General features: G+C 35.2%; 1 protein-coding gene across 1 annotated transcript; it reads right to left on the minus strand.

Moving 5' to 3' along the window:
* Nucleotides 1-1,720: 1,720 nt before the first annotated feature.
* Nucleotides 1,721-5,884, minus strand: LOC112499808 (probable LRR receptor-like serine/threonine-protein kinase At1g05700). Its single transcript, XM_025103080.1, has 8 exons — nucleotides 5,715-5,884; nucleotides 4,492-5,023; nucleotides 3,187-3,665; nucleotides 2,661-2,793; nucleotides 2,508-2,576; nucleotides 2,345-2,416; nucleotides 2,126-2,197; nucleotides 1,721-2,040 (listed from the first exon to the last, which is right to left on the minus strand). The coding sequence occupies exons 1-8, from the start codon at nucleotides 5,785-5,787 to the stop codon at nucleotides 1,938-1,940; spliced, it is 1,533 nt and encodes a 510-aa protein (XP_024958848.1). The 5' UTR covers nucleotides 5,788-5,884; the 3' UTR covers nucleotides 1,721-1,937.
* Nucleotides 5,885-13,639: the final 7,755 nt, after the last annotated feature.

Consider the following 13,639-nt stretch of genomic DNA (forward strand, 5'->3'; position numbering starts at 1 on the left):
ATTAAGATTTTAATTTAAAATTACCAAATTTATAAATTTCCTAATTTATCTATTAATTTGTGGTTAATATTGGTTCTCACAGTTACCACAAACAACTCAGTTCTCCCTTGAATAGGCCCCTATATATATATATGGAAAGGTTCAAACGAGAATACATTTATTTTACGAGAAAGCGGGAACACCCTTTACTATAGATAATCATATGCAATACAAAATCAGAGACGCAGACGATTTTCGATGCAATCTTGGTTGCGAACCAAGTCGCCCTTAAACCACTAAGCCCACTCACAACTATTATCACATGTTATAAGGTTGTTGTTGATATGATACTGTAATCCATCAAGACCATCACATGTAATGTTAAATCATAGATGCAAACAACCTTTGGCGCGACCTAAATCGTAGAATACGTCGTCCACACATCAAATGATCCCCTCACGCGTATTATCACATGTGATAAGGGTGTTCTCGCGTTCTCGTAAAATGGAGGTGTTCTCGTTTTATCGTCACACACACACATGTATGTATATATATATATATATATATATATATATACATGTGTGTGTATGTGTGTGTGTGACGATAATCAAATGAGAACCACAAATTAAAACGTTACAAAAATCTGAGAACCGATATAAAAATATCTTTTTATATGATTTTTTTTTTATCAAAAACTATGATTTAACATATTGTTTTACATATGTTTATGTTCACCTTATGAAAAAAATTGTATGCAAAACTTTTTTTTTGATTCATTTAGTAAAACGAAAAATTACACATAAAAAATATTCATATGGTGAAACAAATACATGTGAAACTATCACATTATGAAACAAATATATGTGAAGCAATATCTTAAATCCTACTACTTGATGAAAAAAAATCATATAATAATTTATTTTTAAAATATTTTCTCACGGGACTGTCACATTTTTGTGATTCTCATTTTATTTAACCCCTATGCATGCATGCATGCATGTATGTATGTATGTATGTATGTATGTATGTATGTAACCCTTATCACATTTCTTGCAAACCACTATATCAATACAAACCGTGCTACCCCCTTCCTACCGTAGATTTTAATGATATAGGATCAAGATGAGATTGAGTTATTTATGTTAATAAAAAAATATTAATATTTCATGAAGTAAAAAAAGCATAGAAGGGCAAAATAGTCAAACTTACTAGTGCGCCTATTCAAAGAAACCAGATGAACTCTGTGATTTATGCAAACATGATCAAAACCCTGGTATTCAAATTAACAAAAGATTCAAACACAAATCCAAATTGTAGATAACCATGGGGGATTTCGTTAGCAGTAAGAAAATAGGGTTTGATTCATGGCTTTAGATCTCTAAAAGAACATATTTGCTGATACATGCATTTCATCGAACAGGTCCAAAGAGAAGCGAAAGACTAAAGCTTAAACATTCCTTCTCGAACTTCACCAATACACAAGTTACTGTTTCATTAATGAAATTGTTTGATGAAGCCGTCTTATGAAATTGTGTCATTGACGAAACTGTTAACACTCTCATGACACTGTTTCATTGATGTAAGAAATTGTTTGATGAAACTTAGTAGAAATCGTTTTACTGATTTCATGAAAACAGAAATTGATCATTGAACAAAAGAAAAGAAAAAATTTACTACTATAAACTAATAAAATATACCCATGCATGCATGAAATTCATCTTCCACACCTCATCATGAAACAAACCAAATATTCACAAATATTGACGATACAAACGCTTCATCACTCTCGAAATATCTCGAACATGTGTGTGTATATATATATATACATACATATATATATAAAGCTAACCAATCAAGAGCTTATTAAAAATAGCTTATTATAACAACACCGATCTGAACAATTTATTTATGGAAGCTAACCTGCATGAAGCAGAAATGACCAAAAAGCCCGTGATAGCCTAGACAATGAAGAACACCGGAATGGCGATAGCAAGTATCACTGACAATTTACATGTTTTCTTTTTATTTGAGCTACTCGTTAACAAAAGGTTTCCTGTATATCTGTCAAATAATTTACAAAAACATTTTCAAAATACAGAGATATTTACAAAGCATACAGAATAAAATAACATAAAGATTAACTTACGATAAATTTAACTGGGAATTTCTTAATAGTGACCTCGGTATGGATCCTTTGAACTGATTATCTGCCAAATTTCTATGTAAAAAATGAATATATTAAAGATAACTCTCGAAGATATAAAACACATATTATAAAATAATTATTTAATTATCGTTCATAAATTCTTTTGTAAACAGACGTTCACAGATAAAATCGATGTTATGCATGGAATTAAGAACTCACAGTTGTTTAAGGTTTGAAATATCGCCAAGGAAATCAGGTACAAATCCAGTCAAGCTGTTATTATGTAAATCTCTGCAGATATAAAAACATATATTATAAAATAATTATTTAATTATGACTAATAAATAATTAAAAAAATGATTAAATTAAATTATAAATTCACATTATTTCAAGAGCATCCATGCTCCTAAAGTCCGGAAGTGGCCCAGAGAGGCTATAACCATTCAGATTTCTGTCCAAAAAAAAACATTTATATAAAAATCAAAATTAAATCGCTTTTTTTTTCGGGTTTACGGAATATAAAGATGGTCTTTACAGCGATGTTACACGAGGTCTAGGATCATCGTTGCATACGATCCAATCCCATGAATATGGTGCGGGAAGACACGGGTCTCCGCCCCAATCTTTTAAAACGTCAAATGCGCTTTTAAGAGAATCTAAACCTTCGGCTACATCAATAAACGGGAAAAAATATGTAATAAGAAATTGTGTGATAAAATGGAAACTAAAAAATTTCAACAAAACTGTCTGGAGGTCCCAGATTCAAATCCAAGAAGGAACAAAAATCCCCTTGTGGTCACGGAGGTTCAAAGGTGTCAACCACAAGGGGTGGTGCCTGATTGGTTTGAGCTTGACTCCAAATGTCAAAAGTGCCCCGAGGTCCCAGGTTCAAATCCAAGAAGGAACAAAGATCCCTTGTGGCCACGGGGGTTCAAATGCGGTGACTCCGAGCTACCTGCTTGTTTTGCAGGTAGTCGCCCTGGGATTAGTCGGTTCGCATAGCGGATTGGATATCCAGGTTAAAAAGAAAAAAGAAAACAAACAGGTGTTAAAAAATATACCGTCGTTGTCGTCGGTTCCATTGGTTAGGGCATCACTGATCGAAAAGATCTCGATGGCATTGATGAGAGGGGGAAGCGTGGAATCATCGGTAGCAACGATGGAGAAGTTAATGGTGCCATTGACGGAGAGATCCGGGACGAAATATTGAGACACATAACCGATACGCGGTACAGTTGGGACTGAGATGTTATCATCGTCTTTGTAGATTTCGAAAGACCGGTATTCTCCAGGCCCGAGCCCTTGGACTTCAGTGAAATACCAGTTTATGTACATTGGATAACGAATGGGGTACTTAACGATAGAGAAGCTCAAGGTTATGAAATGATCTGTGTCCATTGTCGCAATTGCACCATTCATGACCCGTGTAGGAGGATTATCGATTGAATTGTCATCGATGGTAGATGTGTCGTTAAGACGTACTAGTCCAATACCAATGTTCTCGGGAACCCATATTCTATCATACGGGTCTTCCGGAAATCTTAAAAGTTAAAAAGATTTTGCATTAATCGAATATTCTAAAACATGGATAGACGACACTAGGGGTGCTCATGGGTTGGGTTGATCGAGTTGAAGACATTTGAACAACCCACCAATCCAATGCTTGCGGTTTCAAAAAAACTTAACCCAACCCAACCCAACCCAAATCAAAGTGCAACCCGTACGGGTTTGGTCGGGTTGATACTTTGGTACATTAAAATATTCTTCTAACCTTGAATATGTTATTCCTGTACTCATATTTCTTTTTCATCATCAACCATTTGTTACAACTTATCCATAATTCTTACGTATATCACATTCAATTAATTTTCTCGATTTACATATATACGTTTACATTTACTGAACATATATAYGAATGAGTTATATACAGATGTGAATAGATTGAAAATATGTGTATATGAAAAGCATATATGATAGTATAATTGTGTAATGTATATATTAATAGAAATTCAACAATCATACTAAATCCAAGAAATAAAAGAATAGCGGGTTCATCAGGTTAAGTTAGGTTATAGAGACCAATATATACGATGACTTCAACAATCGATAAGTAAATCATTCTATTGCTTTTTTATGTCTATGAAAAGTGTTCTATATAACCAAAGGGCCTTTGGTTTAGCGGTATGTGAGTCATTGGTCTCATAGGAGATCAATGGTTCAAACTTCACCAAATGTGAGGTCAAGGGTTTAAATGATTATGTAATAATTAGTAGTAGAAATGTTACGGTGTTGTTATTCATATCCAATGTTGTAAAATGACGTAAGGTATGACATGTTGACGAGCTTAAGCGTTAAGCCTTGCATACCTGATTATAGTTTCATCAGATAGGCCAAAACCAATCCTATAGTTGGTGAGTAACGCGTAATCCGGACTGCGACCGTCGTAGGCTTCGGGGTCGATGCCACGGACTTCAAGAGACGATATAAACGGAACCTGGTTCGGAAATTTTCGTGCCACACAGACACCGATAACGTTCCTTTTCACAACATAAATAGCTTCATACAATGTTGCTTCCGAAGTGTTGACAGTGACCCAAAAGTTCCCATCGAAATGAAGGTCAAACGTCGGAGCAGAGTTCCTTCCGTCGTAGTTCCCGTAGTTAAAAACCACACGAACCAAAACCTTTTGCCCCTCTTTTGCTTCTATTGAATAGCAATTCTTGTTACGGGCATTGTCGAAAGCCCTCAATGTGTCGTAAACACGAGATATCGAGTAATCAGATTTCACCTCGTGCGAAACACCCTGCGAGATCAACTTATCATCCCCGTTCCATTCGATAAGGTTTTCATCAGTGAAATTATTCGATCCCCCGCAATCTATGCTCACGAAGTACACTTCTGCAAAGGAAACGAATCAAAACTCCATATATATAGGGTATATTTCTTTTACAACCTTGTGCATTTGTACAACCTTGTACAACCCAATTACTTGAAATATTTATAGAAATGATTGGAGTTCATTTATTATGATTTGAATATTTATGGAATATGAATAGAGTTTATTAATTATGATTAATACTTTATATTAGGAAACAATTAATTGATTAAAAAGTGAATGGTTGAGATGAGGGTTGTATAGGGTGTAGGAATGGCAAAGGGTGTAGAATAACATCCCTCTATATATATATATATATATATATATATATATATATATATATATATATTGTATGCGATTCCTGAGTTCCTAATCAATTTTAAGTTCTTAATTGAACCTATATATGTATGTAGACTGGGATCATGTAAAACCAAGGGTTTTCGTGAGACTCGACCAATTCTCAATCCTTGGATTAGATCTACAATCTCAACATTCATAATCACAAATTGCCACAAGACTTCTCAGTAATCACAAAATTGTCGCCATGCAACTTTAGATCATTAGATCGTTAGCTTATAAAGTTGATCAATGAACATAAATTGGTGAAACGGGTCTCACGAAAAACCCTTGGTCTCACATAAATCCAACCCTACATATGTATATATATATATATATATATATATGTGTGTGTGTGTGTGTATAGAGTAAGCTTACCGTTACCGTCGCCGGAGGCGGAAATAGTAGACAGAAAGAGGAGATGAATTAGTAGCCATAAATCAGTGGCCATGAAGGAGATGAATAGAAATGGCGTTTATGCTCATTGCTTCTGGTCCTTTAAATAAAATAATTTCAAAATAATACCAAAAAAAATTATTTTATAAAACAATTAATGATCAAATTTTTTTATAAACCATCCAAAGGTGCAAATGGATGCGAGTGATAACTATTATTGTAGGAGAACTCCACCAATAATAAATGAGAGTCCTAATTACCTCCAAAGTCGATGACGCATGACCTCAACATGTCTTCAAGAGTTTGAATAGTATTGATGAGGTGATATGTCATATTCAACTTTATTTTTATACCCAATTCTTTCTATAAACCATCCTAAAATTTAGAAGTGAATCGGTTATTTCGATCTGAAACAACAGATAAGGGCACACCATGTCTTATCACCTCATCAATATACAACTTAGAGGCCGTTTATTAAACGTTTACCCGGTAAGTACTTACTGAGCAAATTTTCCTCATCGAATAAACATGACAAGGGGCAAGAATTTTACCCAGTAAGAGCGATGATAATGACGGAGAATCTTACCCGGTAAGTGAGGGAGACGACTCTTACCCGGGTAAACGCTTACCAGGTAAATTGTTGCATAAATACTTTTTGATTAATATGTGATTTCATGGAAGTTTTGATTGTTTCTTAATATAAAGTATTGATCATAATTAATGAACCATATTCATCTTTCATAAATATTCAAATCATAATAAATATACTCTTATCATTTCTATAAATATCTCAATTAATTGAGTTGTATTGGTTGTACAAATGCAATGAGTTATATTTGAAACAGTATATATATATATATATATATATATATATATATATATATATATATATATATATATATATATATATATATATATATGGGTTGAAGACCATATGCAATTAGGGAGACCCTAACAATAATCATGATTCACTAGTTTTTGATTGTGTGGTTTGATGGTGTAATTTTAGTATTTTTGTAGCAACTTGATCGATGGTTATATATATAAATACAAATCTAATTAAACTTGTCTTTTCTTGTTCGAAAATTACATTTTTGTTGGAATCCAATCTAAAAAACCACCATAACACGTGATGAGACCTCATCTTCTTCGTTTCTTATCAAATTCGGACCCATTTTTGAATCACAACTCATCTTCTTCGTTTATTGATGTATCAAAGTTAAACGACGGAGGACGATGTTAGTTGTCGCTTTTTTTTTATTAACCTCGATATCCAACCCGTTTTGCGAGCCGACTAATCCCATCTGCTTTGCTAGTAGCCCTGAGTCACCGCATTTGAACCTCCGTGGCCACAAGGGAATTTTTGTTCCTCATGTTCATCGACGGTATACAAAAATTGGTTATAATTACAAGATTGCCATAATTTTTTACGTGTAAGAATGAAATTGCTTGTCACCTTCTCCATGAAGGGAAATTGTATATTTGTATATATAGGGTTGTAAACGAACCGAACAAACACGAAAGGAGGTTTGTTCATGTTCGTTCCATTAACTTAACCGAACATACGAACAAACACGAACGGTAAATGAACGAAAATCTTTGTGTTCGTGTTCGTTCGTTTAGAAATCAAGTGTGTTCGTGTTTGTTTATGTTTGTTCGTTTAGAAATCAGGATGCTCCTGCTCCTGCTCCTGCAGACGGGGTTTCCCTTAATTAAGCATGGATTGGAAAGTATATATGCGTGGTGTGGTTAAGTAGTTGTTTGTTTTTGTATCATATATATATGGTTATTTGTTTGAATGAAAGATAATAAACAAAGGACCCTTGTTCGGGTCCGTGATTAAGTATCAGATTCTATGCCTATATAGTTATTGTTTCGTTAATGAAACTGTTTGATATGAAATTGTGTCATTGACGAATGCCAATGCCAATGCCAGGGAAATTTCATTTGCTCTGTGGTTAGACTCTTGGTTTTTGTATCTGATATATAGCCAAAGGAATGAAATTAGGGCTCGTTTTTTCAGGGAAATTTCAAATCAATGACGAATTTTTTACACACAAATAATTTAATGAGCAAAATAATTTTGTTGAATCATAACACTAAAGCGTAAGAAAAATTTAATGAGCAAAATAATTTTGTTGGAGACTATTTATTCAACAAAACAAACAACCAACAAATTTTTTACACACAAATAGAAAACAACCATAATACAACAAACAACCATTGTCATTTGTCACACTTCAGACAGAAAAACAACCACCAAACCGACAAACGTCGAACAACATATATCATAATCGAAAAGACAACCACACGAATACGATATGCAGCAGCAGCCACCATGCGCGTACGACCTTGAGTTTAAGGAGGACCGACACCGTCTTCATGAGCAGGAGCAACAACGCTAATATGATTTGCAGCAATAAAATAACGCATAGCAGCAGGGCACGACCACGACCATGACCATGACCATGAACATGCTTGGGAGGGATTAATTGATCCCAATGAGGAATAATATTACCACGTGAACCCAGGTGTTGAATGGGCTTCGGTGCAACTAATTGATTCGGATCATTACGATAATTACCGGCCGGGAAGTTATGAACGATGAGGGGCTTGATCCTGTTGAGGACTTGGCGGACCCTGGAAATAACCGTAAATATTCTGACCAATGTCAATGGCTGCCTCGGTACCATCAATGACTGTCTCCGTCTTTACGCGCCCCTTAAAGAGTGCACTTGATCCACGGATCAGGTAAAGCGACAACAATACCGAAACTAGCATCATCTTCATCTTCTTCGCCTGCATTCGATTAAAATTTCGTAGAAAAAAGTACTTTGTTAGCGGAGGTTTACATGAGTCGACATACGTTAACCTTTTTTTATGACGTTAACATGATCGAGTCGAGAGTAAACAAGTGAGCCAAGGCCCGTGTTTAACACACGATCAGATTTGCCTCAAACGATGCGTTTGTTTTCCAGGATACAACGACGTATGCAGACGCCACGAAACATAGTGCACGCCTGAAATTTACCTTGGATTAGTTTAGTGTGGCGGAAGCAGGAAGCTGTGTATTTGGAATGTGTATATACTGCTCAAAATTGGTCCCTCACAAGTCACAAAGGACGCTTTAAGGATGCCGAGCAAAAATAATATTAATAAGTATATCTATATCTATACTATTTTATAAAGCATTCGGGTAAAACGCTTAAAAACTCTTAAACTCATTCATCTCTAAACGATTTCATTTCTATTCGATTTTATCCCATATCTGAATTCGTGTAACTAACTGCAGATAAACACAATAAAATACAGGATAAATATTCCATTTTAAATATAAAAAATCTAAAGTATAATTAGTATAATCATTAAATTCTAACATAATACTTAATTAATATCTTTATAAAATTTATAATATTAAACCAAAAATAAATTATTTTATTATTAACTTAAATTATATATAAAAATATTTTAAATCATTTGACAAAAACTCTTAAAACCCATTTTTTATACGTAAAATACTGTTTATTAATGCATATTACTTAAAACTCAAGATTACAAGTAAATTGTGCGTAGGTGCAACTAATTAAAGCTCCATATCTGAAATTCGTATAACTAACTGCAGATAAACACAATCAAATACAGGATAAACATCTCATTTTAAATATAAAAAATCTAAAATATAATTTGGTCGATGGTTATATATATAAATACAAATCTAATTAAACTTGTCTTTTCTTGTTCGAAAATTACATTTTTGTTGGAATCCAATCTAAAAAAACACCATAACACGTGATGAGACCTCATCTTCTTCGTTTCTTATCAAATTCGGACCCATTTTTGAATCACAACTCATCATCTTCTTCGTTTATTGATGTATCAAAGTTAAACGACGGAGGACGATAGATGTTAGTTGTCGCTTTTTTTGATTAACCTCGATATCCAACCCGTTTTGCGAGCCGACTAATCCCATCTGCTTTGCTAGTAGTCCAGAGTCACCGCATTTGAACCTCCGTGGCCACAAGGGAATTTGTGTTCCTCATGTTCATCGACGGTATACAAAAATTGGTTATAATTACAAGATTGCCATAATTTTTTACGTGTAAGAATGAAATTGCTTGTCACGTTCTCCATGAAGGGAAATTGTATACTTGTGTATATAGGGTTGTAAACGAACCGAACAAACACGAAAGGAGGTTTGTTCATGTTCGTTCAATTAACTTAACCGAACATACGAACAAACACGAACAGTAAATGAACGAAAATCTTTGTGTTCGTGTTCGTTCGTTTAGAAATCAGGTGTGTTCGTGTTTGTTTATGTTTGTTCGTTAAACGAACATGCTAAACGAACATAAACGAATGGGCTAAATGAACATAAACGAACATGCTAAACGAACATAAATGAATATTATTTGAATTCGAAGTAAATAAATAAAAGACACTATATTAAATTTGATATATAAACGAACGAATATAAACGAACGGTAAATGAACGAACGAGACTCTTGTTCATGATCGTTCGTTTAACTAAACGAACAAAAAAAATTGTTCACGTTCGTTCATTTATTAAATAAACGAGCTTCCCACCGAACGGTTCGTTGAACGTTCAGTTCGAGGAAGACTTTGAATATATATAGATAGTTGAAGTCGTTGAAGGAGAAGTATGTGGCTTCAAATACAATACAAGCTTGTGGATATTAATACAAACCCTACTCATCTTCGATTTCCTTTAAATCCATCGTAAACTGAATATCGCGAACATGAACATGAACATGATGATGAAGATGATGTTAGTTTTGGTTTATCTTATCAACCATCTTGATGCATCTCCGGTTTATCTTCACGGTCGATCATTAAGGCTGTTTAACTTTAACCCATTCAAATTGAAGCCATTCAGAGTTAACCCGGAATTGCCATTCCGTTTTCCGAAGCCAAAACCCTCTGTTGATTTCCCTACTGTTCCTCTTCCTCTTCTTCGTCCTTTTCCTCGTCCTCGTCCTTCAGGTAAACCCACTGTGGAGCACCCGACCACCAACCCAGATCATCCGTACGCAAAACCCACTCCTTTAAATCCTCCTGATAGAACTACACGTCTTCGTGCTCTTACTTGTAAATTTGCTTGTAAAGCGGTTATTGATTCTGCTGTTGCTGAAGCTGGTGCTAGTAATAGTAATAGTAGGTGTTTGGCAGAAATCGCCAAGGCTTCTGTTCAACAGCTTTGCACTGATGCTTGTAGTAAGCAAAGAAGTGGTATTAGGCCTACTCTTATTACAGCTGGTAATGCCGCTTTTGCTGCTTGTGCCAATTCTCGTGTTGCCGGCCCTGATCCTCCTGTTGCCGCTCCTGCTCCTGCTCCTGCGGATTTCCCTTAAGCATGGAAACTATATATGTGTGGTTAGGTTAGGTTAGGTTAGGTTAAGTTGTTTGTTTTTCTCTATCATATGTCGTTGTTTCGGTCCATGATTAAGTATCAGATTCTATGCCTATATAGTTATACACGCATTATATTATATAGTAACTTGGCTGTCACGTGTCGTCTTATTATAAGGATTTCCCGCCTAAACATGTTATTGTTGGTTCAAATGGACCTATTTAATTGACATATGTCCCTGTTTATAAACAGTAATTGATTTCCAGGGATTTCTTTTCAAAGACTTAAATAAGCAAAAGTATGGATTTCTATTCCTCTACAACATCACCTACCTTTATTACAAGGAATTTGTAAATTACGTTACATGTATGTTTTAACAAATGATATGAATTTTCAAGGTGTAGTCTAAAAAGCCGGTGCTTTTAGGGTGTGTTTGGTAAGCTGGACAGGGTGGGACAGGACAGAACAGAACAGATTTGTCCTACGTTTGGTATGGCTTAATGTGGAACTAAGTAGTACAAGAGTGGGACAGGCTTGTTCTCCTTTACCCCATGGAACTAAGTGGAACACAACTTTTTTTACCTGATTACCCTTTCCCCACCCGGCTTATCGCATGAAGACTTAACCCCCCTTCTCCTCCATCGCTTCCTTCATCTCTTCCCCTCCACCGCTGCCCCCCTTCTCCTCCATCGCTTCCTTTCACTCTTCCCCTCCACCGCTGCCCCCTTCTCCTCCATCGCTTCCTTCATCTTTTCCCCTCCACCGCTGCCCCCCCTTCTCCTCCATCGCTTCCTTCATCTCTTCCCCTCCACCGCTGCTGCTTCTTCCTTCGGTGCAGAGTCGCTTCCATCAACTTTAGGGCAACGAATACGCAGAGACTTCCAACGACGCTGCTGCTTCTTCCTTCGGTGCAGAGTCGCTTCCTCCACCGCTGCTGCTTCACTCCATCGTTCCGGTGAGTTTTTTTGTTTCTTCTGTTTTCTTTATTTCAAGGATGTTGAAATGAGTTTTATGATAACTAGATTAAATAGGGTTTTATGCAATTTCTTAATTGGGGAAAGATTAGGGTTATGTAATTTGACTAATTTGCTGCTACAAGGCCTAGAATGATGCACAGATGATGTGTGAAATTTGGTTTGTATGCACAAATGATGTGTGAAATATAGCTTATGAAACTAGATAAAATAGGAATTGATGAAAAACTTAGTTAGTTATGAAACTTGATTAATTGAAGTACTTATTAGGGCTGTAATAATCGTAGGACCAGTGTTACCAGAATGCATTTCGTAGTGAAAAAACACTGGGGGTAAATTGGTCATTTTAACCAGTCCTGTCCTGTACTGTCCTGTCTTACCAAACGCTGAACAGCTGTTCTGTCCTGTCCTGTCCCGTCCTGTCCCGTCCTGTCCTGTCCAGTCCTGTCTGCGCACCAAACGCACCCTTAATGGCCATGCATGAGCATGACTATCCCCATATACATTGCATAAGAAACGACCATATTCACATAGGAGGAGAAGGAGCACAAGGAAGTTTATAAGCACGGGTTCGTACCCCTTGGAACAGGTCGAGTAAGATCAGGGCGATTACGAATGGGGAAACCTTGACCACTGTGAGGTCTATTAATTATCGGGAGCCCGAACACGACCTGGAGGACTCATAACTATTCCAACAACATTACCTGCTGCCTGAGCAGGTTTATCGCAACGTCCAAAGATTCCAGGAAAACCCGCATCAACGTTATGCAGGTTAATTGTGTAAACCGACAACAATACCAAAACCAACATCTTCGTCATCCTCTTTGTGATCTGCTTTTAATTTGTTTGAATTATAGATACTATAACCAAGAACTACAAGATATGATATATATATTTGGCATCATGTGAGACCTACCCTTTTTCGTGAAATAATATTGAACCTTTACAACAAGACACTGTGAAAGTAAACCTTCAAAACCAAACACTGTGAAGGTTCACTGTTTTCTATATATATCTTCAGTTCTTCACAGTGTTTTGCTGTGAAGATTCAATGTTATTTTGTGATCTCACGAAAACAGATCGGTCTCACGAGAACCTTATATATATATACATATACATATATATATATATATATGTATATATATATATATATATATATATATTGAAACGAGAACACTTTCATTTTATGATAATGTTGAGAACACTCTTTTACTAATGTGATACTATATATTCCGTCACATACTATAAAGATGTGATACCAAGTCAGGGATGCATACAACATTTGATGCCATATATATATATATATATATATATATATATATATATATATATATATATATATATATATAGGGAAGGGTTCAAACAAGAACCCTTATGATTTACAAGAATGCGAGAACAACCCAATAACCACATATTGTGATAAAAAATAAAATTAAAAGATTTTTTAAACTAAAATTGAAATTTAAAAAGATTCAAAAAATATTAAAATTAAAAGGGTAATAATGAAAATGATATCATAAAATCTTTTAATACGATTACACGATCATGATTATCGTTGTCTAATA

This window comes from Cynara cardunculus (genome assembly GCF_001531365.2).
Source record: "Cynara cardunculus var. scolymus isolate 2C chromosome LG 17, CcrdV1, whole genome shotgun sequence".
NCBI classification, from domain to species: Eukaryota; Viridiplantae; Streptophyta; class Magnoliopsida; order Asterales; family Asteraceae; genus Cynara; species Cynara cardunculus.